Raw genomic sequence first — 21496 nt, forward strand, 5'->3', positions numbered from 1 at the left:
GAGCTTGCGAATAGCCCTGATCTTTTAAGCTGTAGGGTGTAATCCAGAATGAGTGGTAAAGGAGCACTCATTGCTGAGACATGTTTGGTGTCACACCAAATTCAGAATCTTTTCCGTGTATGTAGGTAAGAACACTGGCTATTTAAAAGAATCTCTTATATCTGTTCTGAACAGGTCAGCTCTGTATTCTGGAAACATGAAGGAGCCATGCCTTCAGACGGAGAAATTCTAGATTTGGGTGAAGAATCTGACCTGCATCCTGCGAGAGGAGGTGTGGAGTCAGCAGGGTGATAGGTGGACAGACCACCAGGCATAAGAGGTAAGGATACCATATTTGTCGTGGCCATGTTGGGGCGATGAGAATGACTCTGGATCGTTCCACTTGTACCTTGGGAATCACTTTGAAGAGTAGGGGAAAAGGTGGAAAGGCATAGAGGAGAGGTGCATCCCATGAAAAGAGGAAGGTGTCCCCCAGAGTTTGGTGACCTATTCTCTTGAGCAGAATTGTGGGCATTTGGCATTCTTGGGTGTGGCAAAGAGATCTATGTTGGGGAATCCCCAGTGGATGAATATATGCTATAAGGTTCTTGTGTCTATCTCCCACTTGTGCTCTTGTGAGAACTTCCTGCTCAGTGAGTCTGCCGTGGTATTCTGGTGTCCAGGTAAGTATGCGGCTGAGATATTGATGCCATGCTGGATGCACCAGTTCCACAATTTTTGTGCTTCTGTACACAGGGATTGAGACCTCACACCTGTCTGTTGATATAAAACATGCAGGCGATGTTGTCTATCATTACTCTTACTGTCTGTTGTCTGATTATTGATAGAAAGTATAGGCATGTGTTGCGGACTACATGTAATTCTAGGAGGTTGATGTGCAACATGGACTCTGATGGGGACCACTTGCCCTGTACTGTGTGGGTCTGTTGATGTGCTTCCCAACCGAGTAGGGAGGCGTTGATCATAAGTATTAAGGACAACGGTGATTGGCGGAAGGGATCCTCCTTGCAGACATTGGGAGGTTGTGTCCACCAGTCTAATGAGTCCTTGTTCTTCAGTGATATCGAGAGCAGTTTATTCAGGCTGTGTCTGTGGGGTATGTATGCTGTTCGTAGCCATCCCTGAAGGCAATGCATACGTAATCTGGAGTGTTTTACCATGAATGTGGTCGCTGCCATATGACCGAGCAACTGTAGGCAAGTTCTGGTGGAGATCTGTGGGCTGGTCCTCATGATGGAAATGAGACTGACTATTGTGGAAAATCTGTGATCTGGGAGGAAAGCTCTGGCCTTTAGAGCATATAGTTAGGACCCAATAAACTCTAGCTGTTGTACTGGTGTCAGTTGATTTTTGTATATTTATCTGGAGGCTGAGTTTTGAGAAAAGGTCCATCCTTTTTGTTATGACTTGGAGCGTATCGCCTCTGGACAGAGCCTTGATGAGGCAATCATGTAGGTATGGGACTCTTATAACCTCTTGTTTGCAGAAGGGTGCCGCCACCACTTCCAGGACTTTGGAAAATACTCTGGGTGCCATAAAGAGGCCAAAGCACTCTTTACTGAAAATGGTTGGACCCTGGAACAAATCTGCGGAACCTCCTGTGGAAAGGGTGTATGGTAATATGGAAGTATATGTCTTGGAGGTTGAGGGCCAAGAACTAGCTCCCTCCTGTTCCAGTGCTGGGATTATTGTTGATAGTGTGACCATCTTGAACTGCTGTAGTTTGACAAAATTGTTGAGGTTTCCCCAAGTCTAGCATTTGCCTCCACAGTCAGACTTCTTTTGGATTAGAAAATAGTGGGAATAAAAGTCTTTCCTGCTGAGTTGGAATGGCACCAGGTTTACAGGTCCCAGTCGCAGAAGATGGTTTATTTCTTTTCATAGATGGTGCTCATGAAAATGTTCCCTGAAGAGCGACAGGATGGGGTGGGTGGGAGAGACAGGAATGGAATCGAATACCCGTTACTGATGATTTCTAGTACCCACTTGACGGAGGTGACTTGCTGTCATGTCAGGTAGAACGGAGTCAAATGGCCGCCAAACTGATGGAGTAATTTGGATGGCTGCAGCATCTGGACCACGGGCAGACATCTCAGGGCCTCGTCCAAATTTTCAAAATTATTGTTTGGAGGCAGGTGCGTGGGACATACAGATGCGTGGGACATAGCCGCCTGTGTTGATGTCTGTGTACATTTGGCAGGAGGTCTCTGTCGCCTGTGTTGTGGATCATAATGCTGTTGAAGGGTGAAATATGGAGGGCAAGGTCTCGGGGTAGGTTGATATCTATGCTGTCTTCTCTTCTGTGCTGGTGTATAGAGGCTGAGTGAATGGAGTGTTGCTCTCCCAGATGATAAAAAAGAGCACTAGTGCTCTGTCCAAGCACTAGTGACAGAAGGACAACTCCTGGCATGCATGGCACTACAAACCTCTCTGGATGCTGCGGATATGGTGGCCCAGTCCATTGTGACTTCTGTGGTAATGAGACGAGCCCCATGGCTTCACCTCTCAGGGCTCCCCAGACAAGTCTCCCCAGGAAGATCTCCGTTTGAAGGATCTAAACTTTTTGCTGAGTGCATTGAGCTCCTTGGAATAGTTCATATGGTTATATATGGATTAAAGTGCCTTATAGTTAGTGATTTGTTCTTATCGGTACTGAATGACAGTATCTGCTTATGTGGTCCTGCCCACTTAGGGTTCTTAGATCTCTCAACAGTGCTGGTACCAGAGGTACCCGGATGGTCAAAGGAGCGAGATCTTACCCCAGAAGATGTTGAGGTTACCGACCTCATGGGGGATGCCTTTCTTTGGTGAGTGAGTTCGGTGCCCATTTCTTCTCATCTTGAAGAGAGTGTGTAGATTTTCTTTTAGTGGTGCGCAGTGAGTGGGCGTTGGCAGATGACAATGTTGATGGTGACCAATGTTCCCTCTAATTTTTGACAGGCCGTGTGTGCAAAAAATTTCTTCTGTGCAAACTGTTATGCTCCTGTGCAAATTTTTGTGCGTGGGGTGTTTCACCCTGTGCATGGGGTTTAGGATCTGTGTGTGTGTGCACACGCGCACAGCTTAGAGGGAACAGTGATGGTGACTACTGTAGAGGAGAGGTATCGCGGCCAGGGTCTGAGGCAGATTGCAATGAGCTCTTCATTAGTAAACGTTTTAATCTCAATTCACGGTCCTTTCTGTACCGTGCCTTCAATTTGAGGCAGAGGGTGACACGTGCCCCTCACCCAAACAGCGTATATACCGTGAGTGGCTGTCGTTCACAGGGAGGGCCTCACGACAGGAGCAGCGCCTCTTAAACTTGGGAGATCCAGGCATAACCCTGAGTAGGGAGAACTTCCCTGTAAGGAAGGGCATAGAAAAAGAAAACCCATGCTACTCTAAAGAGTAATGGGGAGAAAGAGGAAAGGGTTTTTTTTTAATAAGGAGAAAAGGAAAGAAAAAAATATAAAGGAAACAAGTATTATCTTAGAACTTTCAATGGAAGCACTAATATTACTAAATGCACAGCAGGTGTATGAAGGGCTTGGCCAGGGATTCCATTCCAGAACAAGGGCGGTTGAGAAGGAAGAGGGTGGTTGGACCGCACAGGGCTTTATAGCCACCGCTCATGGTATGAGATAAGGAAGAGTACATGTGTGGCCCAACAGGCATTGCTACCAAAGATCTCCATTCTCAGGTGCAAGGGATGCCTACAACAGAGCACCCATAGGGACAATACTCAAAGAAGAACTGTAATATATTGGAAACATCCATTCCAGTGTCATGCCCAGAAAAGATTCATGACAACCAAATGAGAAACTGTCCCCAGGGATTCTATCACATATCACAGGTTTGACAATGAGCCCACTATATGTGCGGAAGGGACTTTGACATTGACTTCAATGGGGCAAAGATTTCACCCTGTGTTCTTTACTATGGCCCTGGTCCTGCACTGGTGGACCTTTTGCTGGTGCAGAGGCCCACTGAACTTAGCTGGGCTCTGTGCCTATTCAGGGGCTGTCCATATGGAGCAAGTTGCAAGATTAAGGGCTATCCTGCTTTGATGCTATGATTTAAAGAATTCCCAGTCCACTGACTATAACAGCCTGGTTTGGAAACACTGGCTTCCCTTTATGAATTAACATGGTAGGAATTCATTGCACCTGCAATTACTGGCTCTTAGACATCTAAGTGATCCCAACTGTTTTCTCAATCAGTGAAAGTGAAAAAAGGGAGGTCATATGAAGCCTGGGTTAAGAATTTGGCTATGAAGCTGGATGCCATGTTTGTGCCCTTACTGTACTGTCTAATTTAAGACTCAATTATGTGACTTTGGCACAGCCCTGCATTGTCCTAGAGGGTGTCTGCAGAAGGAATTCCGTCTCAGTGAAGCTCATTCTGTCCCTGACCAATCTGGTGAGGATGTGCACCACTCCCGGGGATAGGGCAGTCTGCTTCTCCTCGTGCAGTAAGTCCATCTTCCTGGTAAGGTGGCAAGTAGCCCCATTGCCTTGTCTCCTTTAAGACAATCTGTATTTCCAACAGTGCAGGGAGGGGATAGTCCTTGTGCTGTGCCAGTGCGGAGACTACATTACTGACAGGCCCCTGTAGAAGCACTAGGGGGCGTGGAGGAGGCGGCTTCCTGCACATCTGTAAGGGCAAATCAGTATGGCCAAACTTTTCAGACATGGGGTCTTAAAATCAGGCTCCTAAGCCAATATTTAGGCTGCTAAGCAAAAACAATCTGATTTTTTATGGTGCTGAGTGCCCCCACAGGTCTTACTGACCTCAGGAGAGATGGGGATGTTCCACAGCTCCGAGAATCAGACCACTTTGCTTAGATGAACAAATAAGGCATTCGGGTTGGGTTTTTAAAAGTGCCTAAGTGACTTAAGAGCACAAATGACTTTCCAGGGGCAGTGGGATTTTAAAAGTGCCTCTAGTCTTAGACAATCTCTACACTAGAAACTTACATTGGTATAACTACGTCGCTCACGGGTGTGAAAAACTGACATCCCTGAGTTATGTAGTTATATTGATCTAACCTGCGGTGTACACAGCAAGAATTCTCCCCTCAATATAGCTACCATCTTTCGGGGAGGTGGATTAACTACACCGGAGGGGTTCTCCCATCAGTTGGGGCAGGTAGCATCTGCACTGAAATGCTACAGTGGCACAGCTACACCGGTGTAGCTGCACTGCTGCACCATTTTATGTGACAACCTACCTTTAGGAGCACAAATCCTATGGAACATCAGTGAGGCTTATAGAATCATAGATATGTAGGGCTGGAAGGGAACTAGAGAGATGATCTAGTCCACCCATCATGTTGAGGAGGGATCAAGTGCACCTGGACCACCCTTGACAGATGTTTGTCCAACCTGTTCTTAAAAACCTCCAATGACAGGGATTCCATCTTTGGAAGCCTATTTCAGAGATTAACTATCCTTCTAGTTAGAATTGTTTCCTCCTATCTAACCTAAATCTCCCTTGCTGCAGATTAAATCCATAACTTCTTCTCCTACCTTGAGTGGACATGCAGAACAACTGATCACTGTGCTTGTTATAAATTTGTTTGTTTCTAAGGTGCCACAAGTCCTCCTTTTCTTTTTGCGGATACAGACTAACACGGCTGCTACTCTGAAACCTGTCATATTTGAAGTGTTATCAGGTCCTCCCTCAGTCTTCTTTTCACAAGACTAAACATGCCCAGTTTTTTTTAACTTTTCCTCAGGTTTTCTAAACCATTTGTCATTTCTATTGCTCTCCTCTGGAGTCTCTTCAATTTGTACACATCTCTCCTAAAATGTGGCACCCAGAATTGGACACAGTACTCCAGCTGAGACCTCACCAGTGCCAAGTAGAATGGAATAATTAGTTCTTGTGTGTTACATACAACACTCCTGTTAATACACTGCGGAATGATATTACCTTTTTGGCACCTGCATCACATAGCTGGCTCATATTCAATTTGTGATCCACTATTACCCTCAGATCCTTTCCAGCAGTACTACCACCCATTTTGTAGTTGTACATTAGATTAAGTGTAGTACTTTACATTTGTCTTTACTGAATTTCATCTTATTTCAGATCAGTTCGCCAATTTATCACAGTCATTTTTATGCTACTAAATCACTTGGGCACTTTTGAAAATTCCACCCTGTGGTGCCTAACTGTGGATACCTAGGTCTGAAAATTTTGGCTTACGCTTCTTAGGACTGGGAGCATATCTTTCTCTACTGCATGCGCCTTGCCAGATTGCATTACTGGGGATCAACAGGTGATAATAGCTTATTTTCTATTTTCAGCTTGAATTAAAAAAAACCATTTTGTTCTAATTGTACAAACGAATACAGAAATCCTCTCCCCTCCCCCCTTTTTTGGATACATGAAATGCCACACAGTTTCTCTTTTTCATACTGAATGCTTGTTGTTTTTCCCACTTGTTGTCTCCATTGCCCAGAGAGGATGGAGTATACTAGTATTTTGAAACAGAAAAGCAGTTCTTACCCTTGCGATGATGTTTGGATCATTGCACTTGGCCAGTTTCCCAGCAAAAAGCTGAACTCCAAAGCTTGCAAAAACAAGCATTAATGTCAGCAAAAGAATGGACACCTGTGAAAGTGATGTAAATATAGTCAAACTTTTCTCCTACATACTAGAGGTGAAGGGCTAGATCCTCCGGTGCAGTCCAAGAATGAGCCGTTGGTGGTATAATGCTGACCTAGAGGATTTTATGGCAGGCACTCTCCCTGCTCCACTGAGTTTTTAGCCACTGCACTTCCAACTTTGGCTGCACTGAAAGGTCTGGCTCCAAACTTTTAAAAATGGGGCTCTCCCTAAACTCCTTTATGTTATGAATTATAATTTATGCATTATGTGTTATGAATAACAATGTATCATTTTATAATAATTTCTTTATTGAAACTGATAAAAGTATTTTTTTATGTTTTAAAACTTCTGTTATCATATCTTTGTGGTGATACCATTTCAGCAACTTGAAATATCATTGCATTCCATATTAATTTTGGCTTTTTTTAATCAGACAAGCACTGGGTTTTTTTTCTTTGTAGATTTTCCTATGAAGCTTAAGCTATTGGCCTTTAGTGTAGGCCCTGACCCAGCAATCACTGACACTCTTCTTATTATTTGTATCATGGTAGCACCTCAAAGCCCTACTTAGGGACCAGGACCTCACTGTAGTAGGTGCCGTACAAACATAGTTGCTTAACTTTAAGCACGGGAAGACTCCTATTAACTTCAATGAGAATTCTCAAGTGCTTAAAGTTAAACACATGCTTAAGTGCTTTGCTAGATCAGGCCCTTATTCATTAACATGTGCTACCTCCATTGGCTGTCTGGCTCTGTAACACCAGAGCAGTCAGACATAAATGAATTATGATGTAAACATTTTAACGGGTTGTAACAGATATAAAGTAAGTCAAACCCTGGCCTTAAACTAATGATCCTTGTCCCTTTATTAAGAGACTACTTTGTGTATTATAACCAAACAATATACATGAATATATAACACAGTATATAATAAACATACACAATAAAATTGCAAGATTTTATTCCTAACCCTCATGCCCAGTCTAAAATCTTATCACACTCTCAAGGTCTTGAGACCTGATCCTGGAAAAAGATTCTAGAACAAACACACATACACCCAGTTTGGAGGAAGAGAGAGAAAGAGCTGTTATTCCTAAGACAGTGATAATGGGTTCTGGGATCCCACCACTAAAACAGAGATTTTAACCTGGGTCTCCCGTATCCCACATAAGTGCTCTAACCACTGGGTTACTGGCTGTTCTGAATAGGATGTGTGTATTTGCGTGAGTGTGAGTCTCTCTCATTTGTTCAAAAAAATTTAAAAGATCTTGGTTTTATCTCAATGAGGAATAAAACCAAATGCCAAAACTTCAAAAAAATTTATGAGATAGAATTCTTGTTTTACAGGCAACCTTACCCACCACCATTTCCAGAGCTGCAATCAGGGGTAGGATTCCCTCCAACTGTCTCATAACAAGAATGGGGAGTGACAAAGACTCTCGTCTTTGCAAGTTTAAGTTTTCTTAGGTTTCAGTAGATCAGCCACGTAAGCATCCTGTCTCTCATCCTCTTCCCCCAGCAGAAATTGCAGTATTTTATCTCTCAGTAATCCTGCCGTCTACATCAGTACTAAGATATGCTGAATAAACAAAGTCACTTGTGAAAGAATTATTACTGCATCCTTATTAAATATGAATGAAAACGAGTGCACTTTATATGGGTAATTTCTTTTTTAACTTGTTACTTTTTAAACTCCAATGGTAAGTGTAAAATGCATTTTCTCTATGAGGTATAAACAGAGTGCAACTGGTAAAAAAAAAAATGGTAAAAACCAAAGCTGAATTACAGAAATACATTTTACATCGTTACTCTCCATCTTGTTTTATCATAGGAACAAAATAACTGGCACATACCAAGAAGATTTCCTTGAAGCCACTAAACAGCTCTCGTACAACTTTCCTCATTTGTGGCACCAGCTTGAAAATGCGAAGGGGTCGGAGACATCGTAATATCATTAAGAGCTGAGCTCCAGATTTAGCAGGAACGTTCTGAGGCATCCAGCAAAGGAATATCAAACTTACCTTGGAGGGGGTGGGGATGGAGAAAGAATGAGCAATCCAGATTACAATATATTATTTAACGAAGTATGATAAAACAGAACATCAATCCAAACTTGTAAGTATCCCTTAAAAGATTATAATTGTCCCTTTTGTGGTGTGCTTGTGGGAAGAGAAGGCATAGGGGGCAGATTTTAAAAGGTACTTAAGTGCCTAAAGATGCAGATAGGCGCCTAGTGGGATTTCGGTGAGGGACTCCCGAGTGGGAGTTAGGCATCTAGGCACTTTTGAAAATTCCACTAGGTACCTATCTGCATCTTTAGGAGCATATATATCATTAAAAACCTGAGCTAAAGAGCCTCGCTCATGGGCACAATGTAATTCCTGCATTTTTCTGAACACGAGGACTATACAAGTATAAGGCAACTACTGGCACTAGCTTCTTCAAAGTGAGTGGCATACACATGTATACAAACATACATATATAGTGAGATATATACACAGATAGACAGAGAAAGGTCATACTTTATATTCAGGGAACATTCATATCTGGTTTATATAGTGTTTAAAATGATTAATAGATATTATAACTATGGTCTAGACATGAGTAGCATGTATCATAGATGGTTATGCCACATCTACAGAAGGTGCTATAGATGGTTATAAATAAGGCTAAGAATTAGTCACTGTTATTTTTAGTAAAAGTCACAGACGGGTCACAGGCAAAAAACAAAAATTTATGGAGCCTGTGACCTACGCATGACTTTTACTAAAAATAACCATACAAGCTGTGGGGCAGAGGCGCACAGCCCCGGTTACAGCGCCCTGCGGAAGCCACGGGACACGGGCACACGGCCCCAGCTGCAGCCTCCTATGCGGGAGAGGGGCGCACGGCCCCAGTGGCAGCCCCCTGTGGAAGCAGTGGGGTACGGGTGCACGCCCCCGACTGCAGCCCCTGACGCGGGGCAGGGGTACACAGCCACGGTTGCAGGCACTGGTGGAAGCTGTGGGGCAGGGGCACATGGCCCTGGCTGCAGCCCCCAGTGGAAGCTGCGGGGCAGGGGCATACAGCCCCAGCTGCAGTCCCCACCGCGGGGAAGGGGAGCATAGCCCTGGCTCCTGCCCCAGTCTCGGCTCCAGCCCCAGCTTCAGCTGTTGACAGCTGAACTCCAAGAAGTCATGGAGGTCTGGTAAAGTTACGGAATCCGTAACTGCCATGACTAAATCGTAGTCTTAGTTATGAACCATGTTTATAAACAACGAATTATCTGCTGGACGCTATAACAATTTATAACAGCTGATTACCTATTCATTAAAACATCAGTTAATCATTTCTTAACTCTTCATAGAGTATTTTATATACACTTTTTCCCACTCCATGCTCTGAGGTGTCCCTAAACCTCTGACTGCCAGAAGTTGGAACTGGACGATTGGGTAACCAGATGTCCCGATTTTATAGGGACAGTACCGATGTTCGGGGCTTTGTCTTATATAGGCACCTATTACCTCACACCCCTTGACCCAATTTTTCACACTGGCTATCTGGTCACCCTACTGGATGACAGGGGATGGATCACTTGATAATAGCCTTGTTCTGCTCATTCCCCCTGAAGCATCTGGCACTGGCCACTGTCAGAAGACAGGATACTGGGCTAGATGGATCACTGGTCTGACCCAGTATTGTTGTTCTTAAGTTCTATGTTCTTATCTATAAATGTATCCTGAATATAAAGTGTGACTTAGACAGGAGGATTACTTAGTTGTAGATGCGCAAGGAATGCAGGACCCAGATGATTATTGCCAATATGATTAAAAGCAACAAAAAAAATTCTTGTGATTTTAAAAAAACTAAATAAAAAACAACAAACAATCAGTCTAGCAAAACAAAACAGATAAGCAGATGTTACTGAATTTCTCTGGTATCCTCTCAATATTCTAGGAATGTTTACAAGACCTAGATAAAACATGATTTTCCTCCAAACACACAAACAAACAAAAAACGAAAAGAGGAATTTTGAGAAACCAATGCTACTAGAAACTCTGAGTACAGATTGATCATGACAAATTATATGCAGCACATCTGGGATACAGACTAATCTCTCCAAGAGTTAATCAAACCCATCAAATTCATTTCATTTAGCAGCTCAGTTCAGACTGAAAAAACATTTAATATCGTACTGTATTAGTCACTGATTTCATTGTTTGTTTTCTGAGTATAATCTCTTATTATTATTATTTATTACTCATCTGTTGCCACTGGCAGGCATAGTGCTTTACAACAAAAGGAAAGATAGAATTTAGAGCTGTTCAGAAAATAGTATTTCCATTGCATGAGAAATTCTGATATTTTGCAATTTGTTTTTCTTCTGAACCTAAACGAGAAACTGGAAAATTTGAAACTTCCTGTAGAACAAACATTCCGATTTGGGACTATCAAAATGCGTTGCTTCAATAAGGTAAAAATGTTTCATCTTGATGTCATCAAAACATTATATTATTATATAAAATTGTAAATACAATGTACATGTAAATATATATTAAATATATTTTAAATTAATATAAAAGTCAAAGCTAAAAGACTCAAATCTATACAGTTGAAATGAAACATTTTTAGCTTATTGAAATGAAACGTTTTGAAAAACAAAAGGAAAAAGTCAAAATAATTCATTTCAACTTTTTCCCATTAAAAATTTAGTTAAAATCAAAACAAAAAGTTTCAATTTCAGCACAACTGCCTTTTCTATTAAAGTTTTTTTGACCAGATCTACTATAGGCAGCCAGGTCTGATTCAACCCTAACAGTCATCTGGTAATGCCCTCTCTACAGGGGGGAATTGGGGGATGAGGGGAGAAGGCAAGGAATGAATGGTGAAGAGCCTGCTACCCCAGCAGATTCCCCTGCACAAAAGGGATGGAGCAGGGGCCAGGATCTACGATCTGGATCTAAAGATGGACGGAAAGGAGGTCAGATGTATAAGATAAATAAATATATATACAGAGAGAAATTACCATGCAATGGGAAACCTACATTAGCTCATGAATTTACCACAATTTGGGATGCAAGTCAATATTCAGATACCTAAGTACACATTTGCAGCTGCAGTTGTCAAGTTTGCATGTGAAACTGTGGTGACTGTGTGCTCAAATTACCCTCACAGTTCTGCATGATTTCATTTTTTAAAAAACTGTCCCCAAATGTTTAATAAATACATATTCAGAAAGATGAAAATTTTAAAAAAGTATTACAAAAAAGGATTTAAATATCAAAACTCACAAGATATATAAATATATCCATGACTCCCCCAAAGTCCCTTATGACAGCTGTTGGTGTAAAAAACAAGCCATCTGCCATAATCTTCAGATTAAGCTCAATGCTCATGAATATTACAAAAACATATTCAGCAATCTGAAAATCAAAGCAGAAATCAATCATAATTTAGTAATAAGCAGTGGAGAAAAATAAGATGGTTGTGCTTTATTAAATGTGAGATGATTCAGTAATGATACCTGGAGTGTTGGAGCATGCATAACTCTTCTAAAGGGGGATTCAAACATCATAGAAATGCAGGAGCATATAGTAACAATGATCATAACCCAGTCCAGGTATGTAACCAATCCCAGCAGATCACTGTCAAAAATATACAAGGACAATCATTAAAGAGAAACTTGACCAGTGTCATCAACTGTCTATTAAAAATACAGTCTAGCTAAGGTGTTTTCTGTGAAAAGTCAATTAACTCTAGAAGGAGGCATTTGAAAAGTTTCATCGTGTCAGAAATGCATAGTAAGACTAGAGAAGTAACAGAACAAACAAATGTAACAAAACAAAACAATCCCCCTCCCCACAAACCCAAACAAACAAAACAAAAAACACAGAAAAAGAGAAATTTTAAGCCAAAAAGTATAATCCACATTGATATGCAAAATGTAATCAAACAAATGAAATTACTTTTGCAATGCTTACTATAGCTGATGGTATTTGGTATTTTTCACAGCACCGGTAACAGGATCTGTTTTAGAACTATAAAAGGGAAATGAGATATTTAAAATTCAGCAATTTAAATTGCATTTTAGTGGTCATTATTATAATTGTAGTGTGCATGCATCACCTCAAAGCAATTAACTGTCTAGCTTAATGCCTGACATATTCTATGACTTAATGTTCAAATGCTACTTTTTATAAAAAAGTTTTACTTACCCAATTTTTGTGTCAGGTAATTTTAGTTCAAATTACCAGTCAAAGCAGTTAGCGGTAGTTTAATTTATGGCACAGCTCAGAGCAAGATAGCTCTAGACTGGCTGTTAATTACATTTTAAATTAAAAGTTTTTAAGTCTGAGTCCAGCTTCTACAATTAATAGCTTACTTTATTCAGTTTTGGTTTTCTGAGAGAAACAACCCACCTGAAACACAACTTCATGTTTCAAGGAGTTTCCCTAAAAGACCTTTCCTCTTGTATCACAATTCATTGGCTGGGTCCTCAGCTGGTGTAAAGTGGCTTCACTTTTTTGGTCCAATCTTCTTTAATTACTTAGTTCAATAATTTTCTCATTAGTATTCCCAGATATTTCTCATCTAATTTCCTGTCCCTTAAATCCATGGATATAAAAAGCTCCCAAGCCTAACAATCTTCAGCTATAAAACTCAAAATAACCTCTTCATAGTATCTTCTAAAATCCAGGTATGGACAAATTTCTGCTCCCAGTTACATGGTGTAAATCTGGTTGCCTTCAATGGCATCTGCACTGTGAAACTGAGAAGGGAGGAGCACATATACATACAGAAGAACCCAGTCACAGTGAACTTGCATGTAGGGAAACTCCATTTGTAGTGAAGCAGAATGAAAGCCCCAAATTGTTTCACTGCTTTTCACTGTGCACAATGAAATTCTGGTTATATGATCCCACTCTGAGAGGTGCTGAGAGGACTGTAATGGGAATTGAGGTGCACAGCACTTCTCAGGGCAAGACCCATCATGAACGCCTGCTTATAGTGATATTCTTCTGTTGTGGGGGAAGGGTTCGCTTTAAGAGGATTCCATGTAGTAAACATATGCACATTACTTAGAATGAGCAGGCCTGACATCAACACACGTAGGTACCGTTCTCTTCTCCACTCCTGTCCCCAATCTGCTCATTGGTTACTGTGACAGGCTGGTTCACTGTGGCTTAAAGATGGCAGCTGAAGCTTCACCCCTTTCTTTCTACCTCGTGCCTGCAGCTTCCTTATCTCGTTTCATGATCTTGGACTGCCTTCATGAGCTTATGTCTTTTGGTTTCTTTTTCTCCAGCAATGAGGTTATATCACGGCTAGTTTAACTCCTAGCTGCTATGGGCTGGTTGCACATATTTTCCTTTCAAAATAAATAGACTAGCCCGTAAAGAAAGTATTTGGCCGAACTCACTACTGAAAAGTAATACACTCACGCGTTAAAGCGAGCTCGCACAACCACCCGACAAAAGTTTCTGAATCTGTGTTCTCGACCAACTATGAAAAGTGGCTTATCGAAATATGGATGATTCTCTCGCAACTCCTCCTCTTGGACTTTCCTTTTAAAAAACAATACATAATATATTTAATGTTATGCAAAAGACAGCCATCAAAAATATCCATTATCATTTTGTTTTTATTTCGTTGTAGCTGTTGGAAAAAAAGAAAATCTATCCTACAATACCAACATTTCGAATTGAAAAGTGCGTTTTCAAACCTTTGGTTTATAAATACCTTTTCATTTCAGCTTGTTCTTTTTTTTCCTGGATCATCTTGATCTCACTGTCTTCTCTCTGTGCATTTCTGTATCTCACTGTATTAGAATGCTAGAAGCAAAACAATTATTTAAAATGTGTTTTTTCCTTTAAAGACAAAAGCAAGATACAGTCTCTTACGCTGAAGTATTCTAATTGTGAAGTCCTCACTTCTAAATGCACTATAAATCATGTAAGCCAAGCACACTGTATGGTATGTGCTACAGCATAGCCTTGGTTACTTTCAATGAGTTAAATTTTGTTGTTAATTCCCCTAGTGCAACCCCAATGAATTCAACTTTATTACTGCATTACCTCTTCCTACCTTTATTGAACATCATCACAGTTGTTAAGGGCAAGATTGCGCTCACAGAGGGGAATAGGAGGCATTAGGCTTTTCCTCAGTCTATTGAGCATGCTGCATGTATTACTGGTCCAAACACAGAGGGAGAACAGGATCTATAAAACAGGTGTGCAGGGAGTGGGTAGACGGTGTCAGAACTGTCAGAGCCAGTGGAGCTGAGCTGGTTCTAATGAGGAAGCAATCTGGTACCTGCTCAGACTCACAACTTTTTCCTTAGCTTGTTCCTGCCATGGAGCAGCTATGTGCTGACAGCTATATCTGGCCCTAGGCAAAGTAAGAGTAGAAAAGCTGCCCCCTTCATTTTTACTTATCCTTTACTTCAGTGCATATCTAGAAAAGAATATGAGAGCATAAAACTAGAGGGATTGAAAACTCCCATTCTGATCTTGAAATTCTCCTTGGCAAAATCAGAGACTTCAACAAAATGTCATTAAAAATTTCCAGAAGTGAAAATGTCCTCGATCTTGCGAAAATATGCCACAGTGAAATTTGTGCTTGTTATACCAATCCAAAGCTGGTAGAAAGCTGTAAGGTTTTTATCCAATAAGGCTCACAAGGCAGATGATATTTTTTAAACTTTCACTGGGGACATGCAAAGTAGTGGACCAGCACTACCTGCAGCTTCAGCAAATTCGCTAAAGTAAGGAAATCTATCACATGTGTGAATATGTTGTTTATTCTGAAGATAATGTTAATGTTACTATCCTATTTGCTTTCTGATTTCCTAATAAGATCTCAAGCCACAGATTAGAAAGTGATTGTTACACAGGCATTAGACTTGTACAGTGATTGTAGTGCATATTAATCTTTCCTATATTCCAAAACTAAAACCATCGCTTTTGTTTGGACTTACATCTTGAGTCAAGGTTTCAAGAGATTTTCCCCTGCTGATTCGCTGGCTGTTGGAACCATGTCTTAGTGACCTGAAACAATCATAATCAATTTGATAGTAAATCTCAAGATCAAATCTTAACCTTTACATGACGGCCATTATAAAGCACTGCTCTCCAGATCCAGTATCTCAAATTCTATTAATTTTTCCTTAGCTTACATGAGAAGCTTTTATGTTCTTCAATTGTCTTTAAGCCTGTCTAAAATAAACCAATTTCTTTTCCGTCTGATCTTTAAATTGATAGTTCTGTAGTCAGTGAAGGAAATGACATTTAAAATAAAAAGGCCTTTTTCCCATTTATGTACTACAATGAATTTCATTATTGTTACAATCAAAAATGTACAATTTAGTTCTTTGTATGAGTCATTCCTGTTTTAAATGAGTTAGGTATTGTGCAAGCTTAACTCTAGTCATTGAATTGAATTTAATATTATTTTAAAAACACTTTTCCTGTCTGTGTTTACCTGCGCTCTTGCCGTATGTGATGCTGGACACTAAGTATTGACCTTTCCTTTGCAGGTTGCCCCTCAAAGGATCCACTCAGCATGCGTTGTCTAGTGCAGGCCCTAAAAATAAATATTGTGACTATGATAAACAATTGGAACTTCCACTGTAAGCAATTTTTTATAAAGTGAGACCAAATAATTGCATTGCTGGGGACAAACAGACATTCTGTTATTACTATTGGCATGTCACAACTGGCACATATAGTTTTCTGGGAATGCCAGGGCACAGCCTCACAGATAATAATAAACAGGACAACAGAACAATAGTAGGGGCAGCTTGTACTTCTCATAAAAAATATATTCATATTCCCAAAACCAAACGAGACACAAAGGTTTCCTCATCATGTTGTATAATCAATGCCAGGACCTTCTTTATGACCTCTCCTTGCTGGGACACTGTGCCCCATTTGTGGGTCCCCTTTTTAGGATTTGCTATAGCAAATGTGCTTCCCCCAGAGTCTATTCACAGGTATGAATGGGGCCAATGCACAAATCCAACACCCCAGTCCACTGGAAATGATCAAACTTTATTCTGTGACTGTTACTCATGCCATAACCTCCCATTTATTATTAATTATTATTATGAAAACTTCCAGCTACCTGCGGGCAATCGCTTTGAAACCAAAAAGAATGGAATTATTTTTCATGTCTTTTAGACTGTAAGATTTTGGGGGCAAGAACTGCAATTTTCTATATGTTTTCACAGTGCTTAGCACAATGGGAACCCAATCTGATGGCTTCTAGGTACACCTACTATATAAAGGTGTAATAAAATAATAAAATAATAATAATGTTTATAAACATTATTATTATTATTCTCCATAACGAATAGGGAATTCTACAAATACAGTGCCCTTTTCAGGAAAGCACATTAGCATGTACTTAACTTTAAGTATGTGTTTACATCTTACAGCACACACTTAAGTGCTTTCCTGGATGACTGGTGATATAATATGGTTTAAAATGGAAAAGGCTGGAAATCTACAGGAAGAAACCATCAGCAGCCAGGTGCAACAAAGAATTATTCTGATATAGCTAAGGGGACAAGGGACACCCTGAATCCTTCACTGAAGAGGCAAGCTGACAGTCTTCTTGTCCCATGAAAAGAGGGTCTGCCTATGAAGTGCTGGTGAGCAATATTTCATTAGACATGATAATATCTCGTTATTTAAGTCTAGGCTCTAGAATGCATGTTACGGTATTATTTTATAAATAGCCATTTGTTTCCAATACTTCTACTTTCATCTCTATTACACTTATACTTGATTTCAATATACACAAATCTAAGTGCTATGAGTTAAGCAGAGCAGTGGTGTGAGGTGAAAATAGTAAGCTGGGCTGTAGTGTTTCTTTGGAAGTAATACACCTGTGAACACTGTGAGTGTCCAGTGGACCAAATGGCTGGATGCTGCAGGAGATGCTCAGAGAGCTTCAGGGTTGGAGCATTCCTACCTCTAACCTGCAGAGTAGCAGTGGGGCCTGCAGGCCTAGAGGGGAGTGCTTGTGTTGCCTTCAGCCAGTGGAGTTGGGGAGCTGATTCATGACTGGCACAGAAAAAGCCTCCCAATGCTAAGGGCAGGTGGTAGCAAGTTGCCTCAGAATGCTGGGTACCCCTAGAAAGTGTCACAGAGCACTCCAACCTAATAGGAATGTGGACATTTTTTTTGTACTGGCTGTAATAAACATTTTTGGTCAAGAAAAAAAAATAAAGGTTACATTTAAAGAGATGACATGAATGCCCGATGTTGAAAGAAATGATATTTATGCCAGAGGAATATTTGAAGAGGTCACATTTGTGAAAAAAATCTTCACTTGCCAAGAACACTGCAACCTTGGATTAACACCCATGGATAATGATTGATCTTATTTTTGTGTTTCATCTTCTTTGTTGATATGAGTCATAAATTGATATCTAGATTGTTCAACCATCCAACTGTTGTATCATCGGGGATGGCAAAGTGTGGCAGTCCACCCTCTAATCTTCTAATTGTGCACTCCTCCATCACATGTTTGACTGTCTGCACCACTGCCCCACAGTCACACTGTCAAGATTGGCTAAGCCAAATTGTGGCACTGTGGCAGCCAGTCTGGCCGTTCCAGTCAGCAGTCTGTTAAACTCAATCCATTATCTATGTGCAAGGCTGCCACCAGGTGGATGTAATTTAGGACTTTTGAAATTCATCAGTGAAACAGATATAAACCAAATATAAATATTTCATAAAAGCAAGTTGAGTCTTGAAGGTGCAATTTCTCAATTTTCAGTGGCTCTTGCCTCATATCATAGAATCATAGAATATCAGGATTGGAAGGGACCTCAGGAGGTCATCTAGTCCAACCCCCTGCTCAAAGCAGGACCAATCCCCAACTAAATCATCCCAGACAGGGCTTTGTCAAGCCTGACCTTAAAAACTTCTAAGGAAGGGGATTCCACCACCTCCCTAGGTAACGCATTCCAGTGTTTCACCACCCTCTTAGTGAAAAAGTTTTTCCTAATATCCAACCTAAACCTCACCACTGCAACTTGACACCATTACTCCTTGTTCTGTCATCAGCTACCACTGAGAACAGTCTAGATCCATCCTCTTTGGAACCCCCTTTCAGCTAGTTGAAAGCACCTATCAAATCCCCCCTCATTCTTCTCTTCCGCAGACTAAACAATCCCAGTTCCCTCAGTCTCTCCTCATAAGTCTGTGTTCCAGTCCCCTAATCATTTTTGTTGTCCTCCGCTGGACTCTTTCCAATTTTTCCACATCCTTCTTGTAGTGTGGGGCCCAAAACTGGACACAGTACTCCAGATGAGGCCTCACCAATGTCGAATAGAGGGGAACGATCACGTCCCTCGATCTGCTGGCAATGCCCCTACATATACATCCCAAAATGCCATTGGCCTTCTTGGCAACAAGGGCACACTGTTGACTCATATCCAGCTTCTCTGATAACATATATGAGTATTATGAATGTGAACCCTTTGGATACACCACACTATTCACTAACACTTTGAGCCTTTGAAAACATGTTTACTCCCATTGTTTTAAATAACGTTGCACAATTACATATGGCAGGCTGCGATCTCATAAAGGCAATTATTGCTTTATAGGGGATAACTTTTTTCTTTCAAATATTTCTGTGGATATCTGTTTTCAGTCTTCTCCGTTGTTTTCTTTATCTTGGTTTTAAGCAGATGGATGAAAGGAATGTGGGTCCACTGAGAGATCTGTAATGCAAATAAGTTTATAATGCCTGCCTATGTTTTCGTCACCCATTACACCAGAATCACACTAATATGCAATATTATACACTTATAACAAGAGCACATTAGATTACATTATACTGAATAGTCAGAAATATAATCACGTTTAAAAAAATTGCAGTATGTCTTGCAGTGCAACACAATTTCAGTATCTCAGCCAATATCTGAATACAATGAATTTTAAAGCATTATGTGATATAGGATAATGTAATGTAATCATTTCAAGAGATAACAAAAATATTCTTTGAATAACTATGTAATTTCTGTGTAAAAGAATAGATAATCACTCTTTTCTAGAAACGGATCCTACCTGACTCCATTAGAATGACACTAAGGTCTCTCAAAGCAGGGACAATAGTAGGTTCTGATGTGCAAGTTCTCTCCTATAACGGCTTCTCACTGAGATAATGGAACAGCTTGTATTTGTACCTTTGTGAATATGGATTACTGTGCTCTTAGATTTCAGAGTAGCAGCCGTGTTAGTCTGTATTCGCAAAAAGAAAAGGAGTACTTGTGGCATCTTAGAGACTAACAAATTTATTTGAGCATGAGCTTTCGTGAGCTACAGCTCACTTCATCGGATGCATACTGTGGAAGCTGCAGAAGACATTATATACACACAGAGACCATGAAACAATACCTCCTCCCACCCCACTCTCCTGCTGGTAATAGCTTATCTAAAGTGATCATCAAGTTGGGCCATTTCCAGCACAAATTCAGGTTTTCTCACCCTCCGCCCCCCCCACCTCCCCACCCCCATACACACACAAACTCACTCTCCTGCTGGTAATAGCTCATCCAAAGTAACCACTCTCCCTATAATATGCATGATAATCAAGGTGGGCCATTTCCAGCACAAATCCAGGTTCTCTCACCAATTACCAGCAGGAGAGTGAGTTTGTGTGTGTGTGTGTGGGGGGGGGGCGGAGGGTGAGAAAACCTGGATTTGTGCTGGAAATGGCCCAACTTGATGATCACTTTAGATAAGCTATTACCAGCAGGAGAGTGGGGTGGGAGGAGGTATTGTTTCATGGTCTCTGTGTGTATATAATGTCTTCTGCAGCTTCCACAGTATGCATCCGATGAAGTGAGCTGTAGCTCACGAAAGCTCATGCTCAAATAAATTGGTTAGTCTCTAAGGTGCCACAAGTACTCCTTTTCTTTTTGCGAATACAGACTAACATGGCTGTTACTCTGAAATATGTAATTTCTGTGTAAAAGAATAGATAATCACTATTTTCTAGAAATGGATCCTACCTGACTCCATTAGAATGACACTAAGGTCTCCCAAAGCAGAGACAATAGTAGGTTCTGATGTGCAAGTTCTCTCCTAGTGAGCTGTAGCTCATGAAAGCTTATGCTCAAAATAAATTTGTTAGTCTCTAAGGTGCCACAAGTACTCCTTTTCTTTGTGCTTTTAGGCATATGCATCTGTATTTTAATACCCAGAAATAATTGTTTCCTTACATCCACGTGTGACTTCCACATAAATGTTTTCACATGCTTGTACACAACTCATTTAGATACCCAGTTGCTTTGTGAGTGGAGAACACAATCCCTTGTTGTACATAATAAAAGAGAACTACTTGCAACCAAAATACTTAATTCTTCCTGTGACTACATTCTTTATGTCATATTATTAACTGATTAACAAAGCCAATTAAATAAATGCTATAAAGGAACAGACCTGGATAAAGGAGCAGACCCATTGAAAGACTATTGTCAAGATTTAAAAAAAGTAACTGCCTAAAGTTTGGTTCCTAAGTCCATATTTAGGTGCCTACATAAGTTGTCTGATTTTCAAAAATGCTGAGAGTCCAGCTGTCCCTGTTGAAATCAATGGAGAAATGATGCAATGCCAGTGCTACAGGACTGAGATCAAGTGACTTGAAATAGATAATGCAAATTGTCAGCAGCAATGTGCAGGGAAGCCTTTCCGTACTCACAGCGCCACAGATGATGTGACAGAGAGGACAGTTTTACAAGCTCCTTAGCTTGTTTACTAAATATCTCCTTACTTTTCTCTTCTGCCATCCTCTACTCTCTGGGAACATCTCCCTTTATGACTCCTTAGCAAGCGACAAAATCTGCCTGACCATTCTCGCAATTGCTAAGGGCTAATTTTTTTACAGATATTTTAATCACCTTAAA

General features: G+C 40.7%; 1 protein-coding gene across 4 annotated transcripts in view; it reads right to left on the reverse strand.

The window, feature by feature from the left end:
• NALCN (sodium leak channel, non-selective) overlaps positions 1–21496 on the reverse strand; it is a 350272-nt gene that overhangs the window by 34150 nt on the left and 294626 nt on the right. For all 4 annotated transcript variants that reach the window (XM_074963156.1, XM_074963170.1, XM_074963152.1 and 1 more), the window contains 9 exons: positions 16054–16155; positions 15551–15620; positions 14314–14405; positions 14016–14138; positions 12555–12611; positions 12098–12218; positions 11865–11996; positions 8448–8615; positions 6493–6597 (listed from right to left, as the gene is read on the reverse strand). In XM_074963156.1, coding sequence (XP_074819257.1) covers positions 6493–6597; positions 8448–8615; positions 11865–11996; positions 12098–12218; positions 12555–12611; positions 14016–14138; positions 14314–14405; positions 15551–15620; positions 16054–16155 — 970 coding nt within the window. The remainder of the gene's footprint in view (positions 1–6492; positions 6598–8447; positions 8616–11864; positions 11997–12097; positions 12219–12554; positions 12612–14015; positions 14139–14313; positions 14406–15550; positions 15621–16053; positions 16156–21496) is intronic.

Source organism: Natator depressus, chromosome 1 (genome assembly GCF_965152275.1).
Source record: "Natator depressus isolate rNatDep1 chromosome 1, rNatDep2.hap1, whole genome shotgun sequence".
In the NCBI taxonomy this organism is placed as follows: Eukaryota; Metazoa; Chordata; order Testudines; family Cheloniidae; genus Natator; species Natator depressus.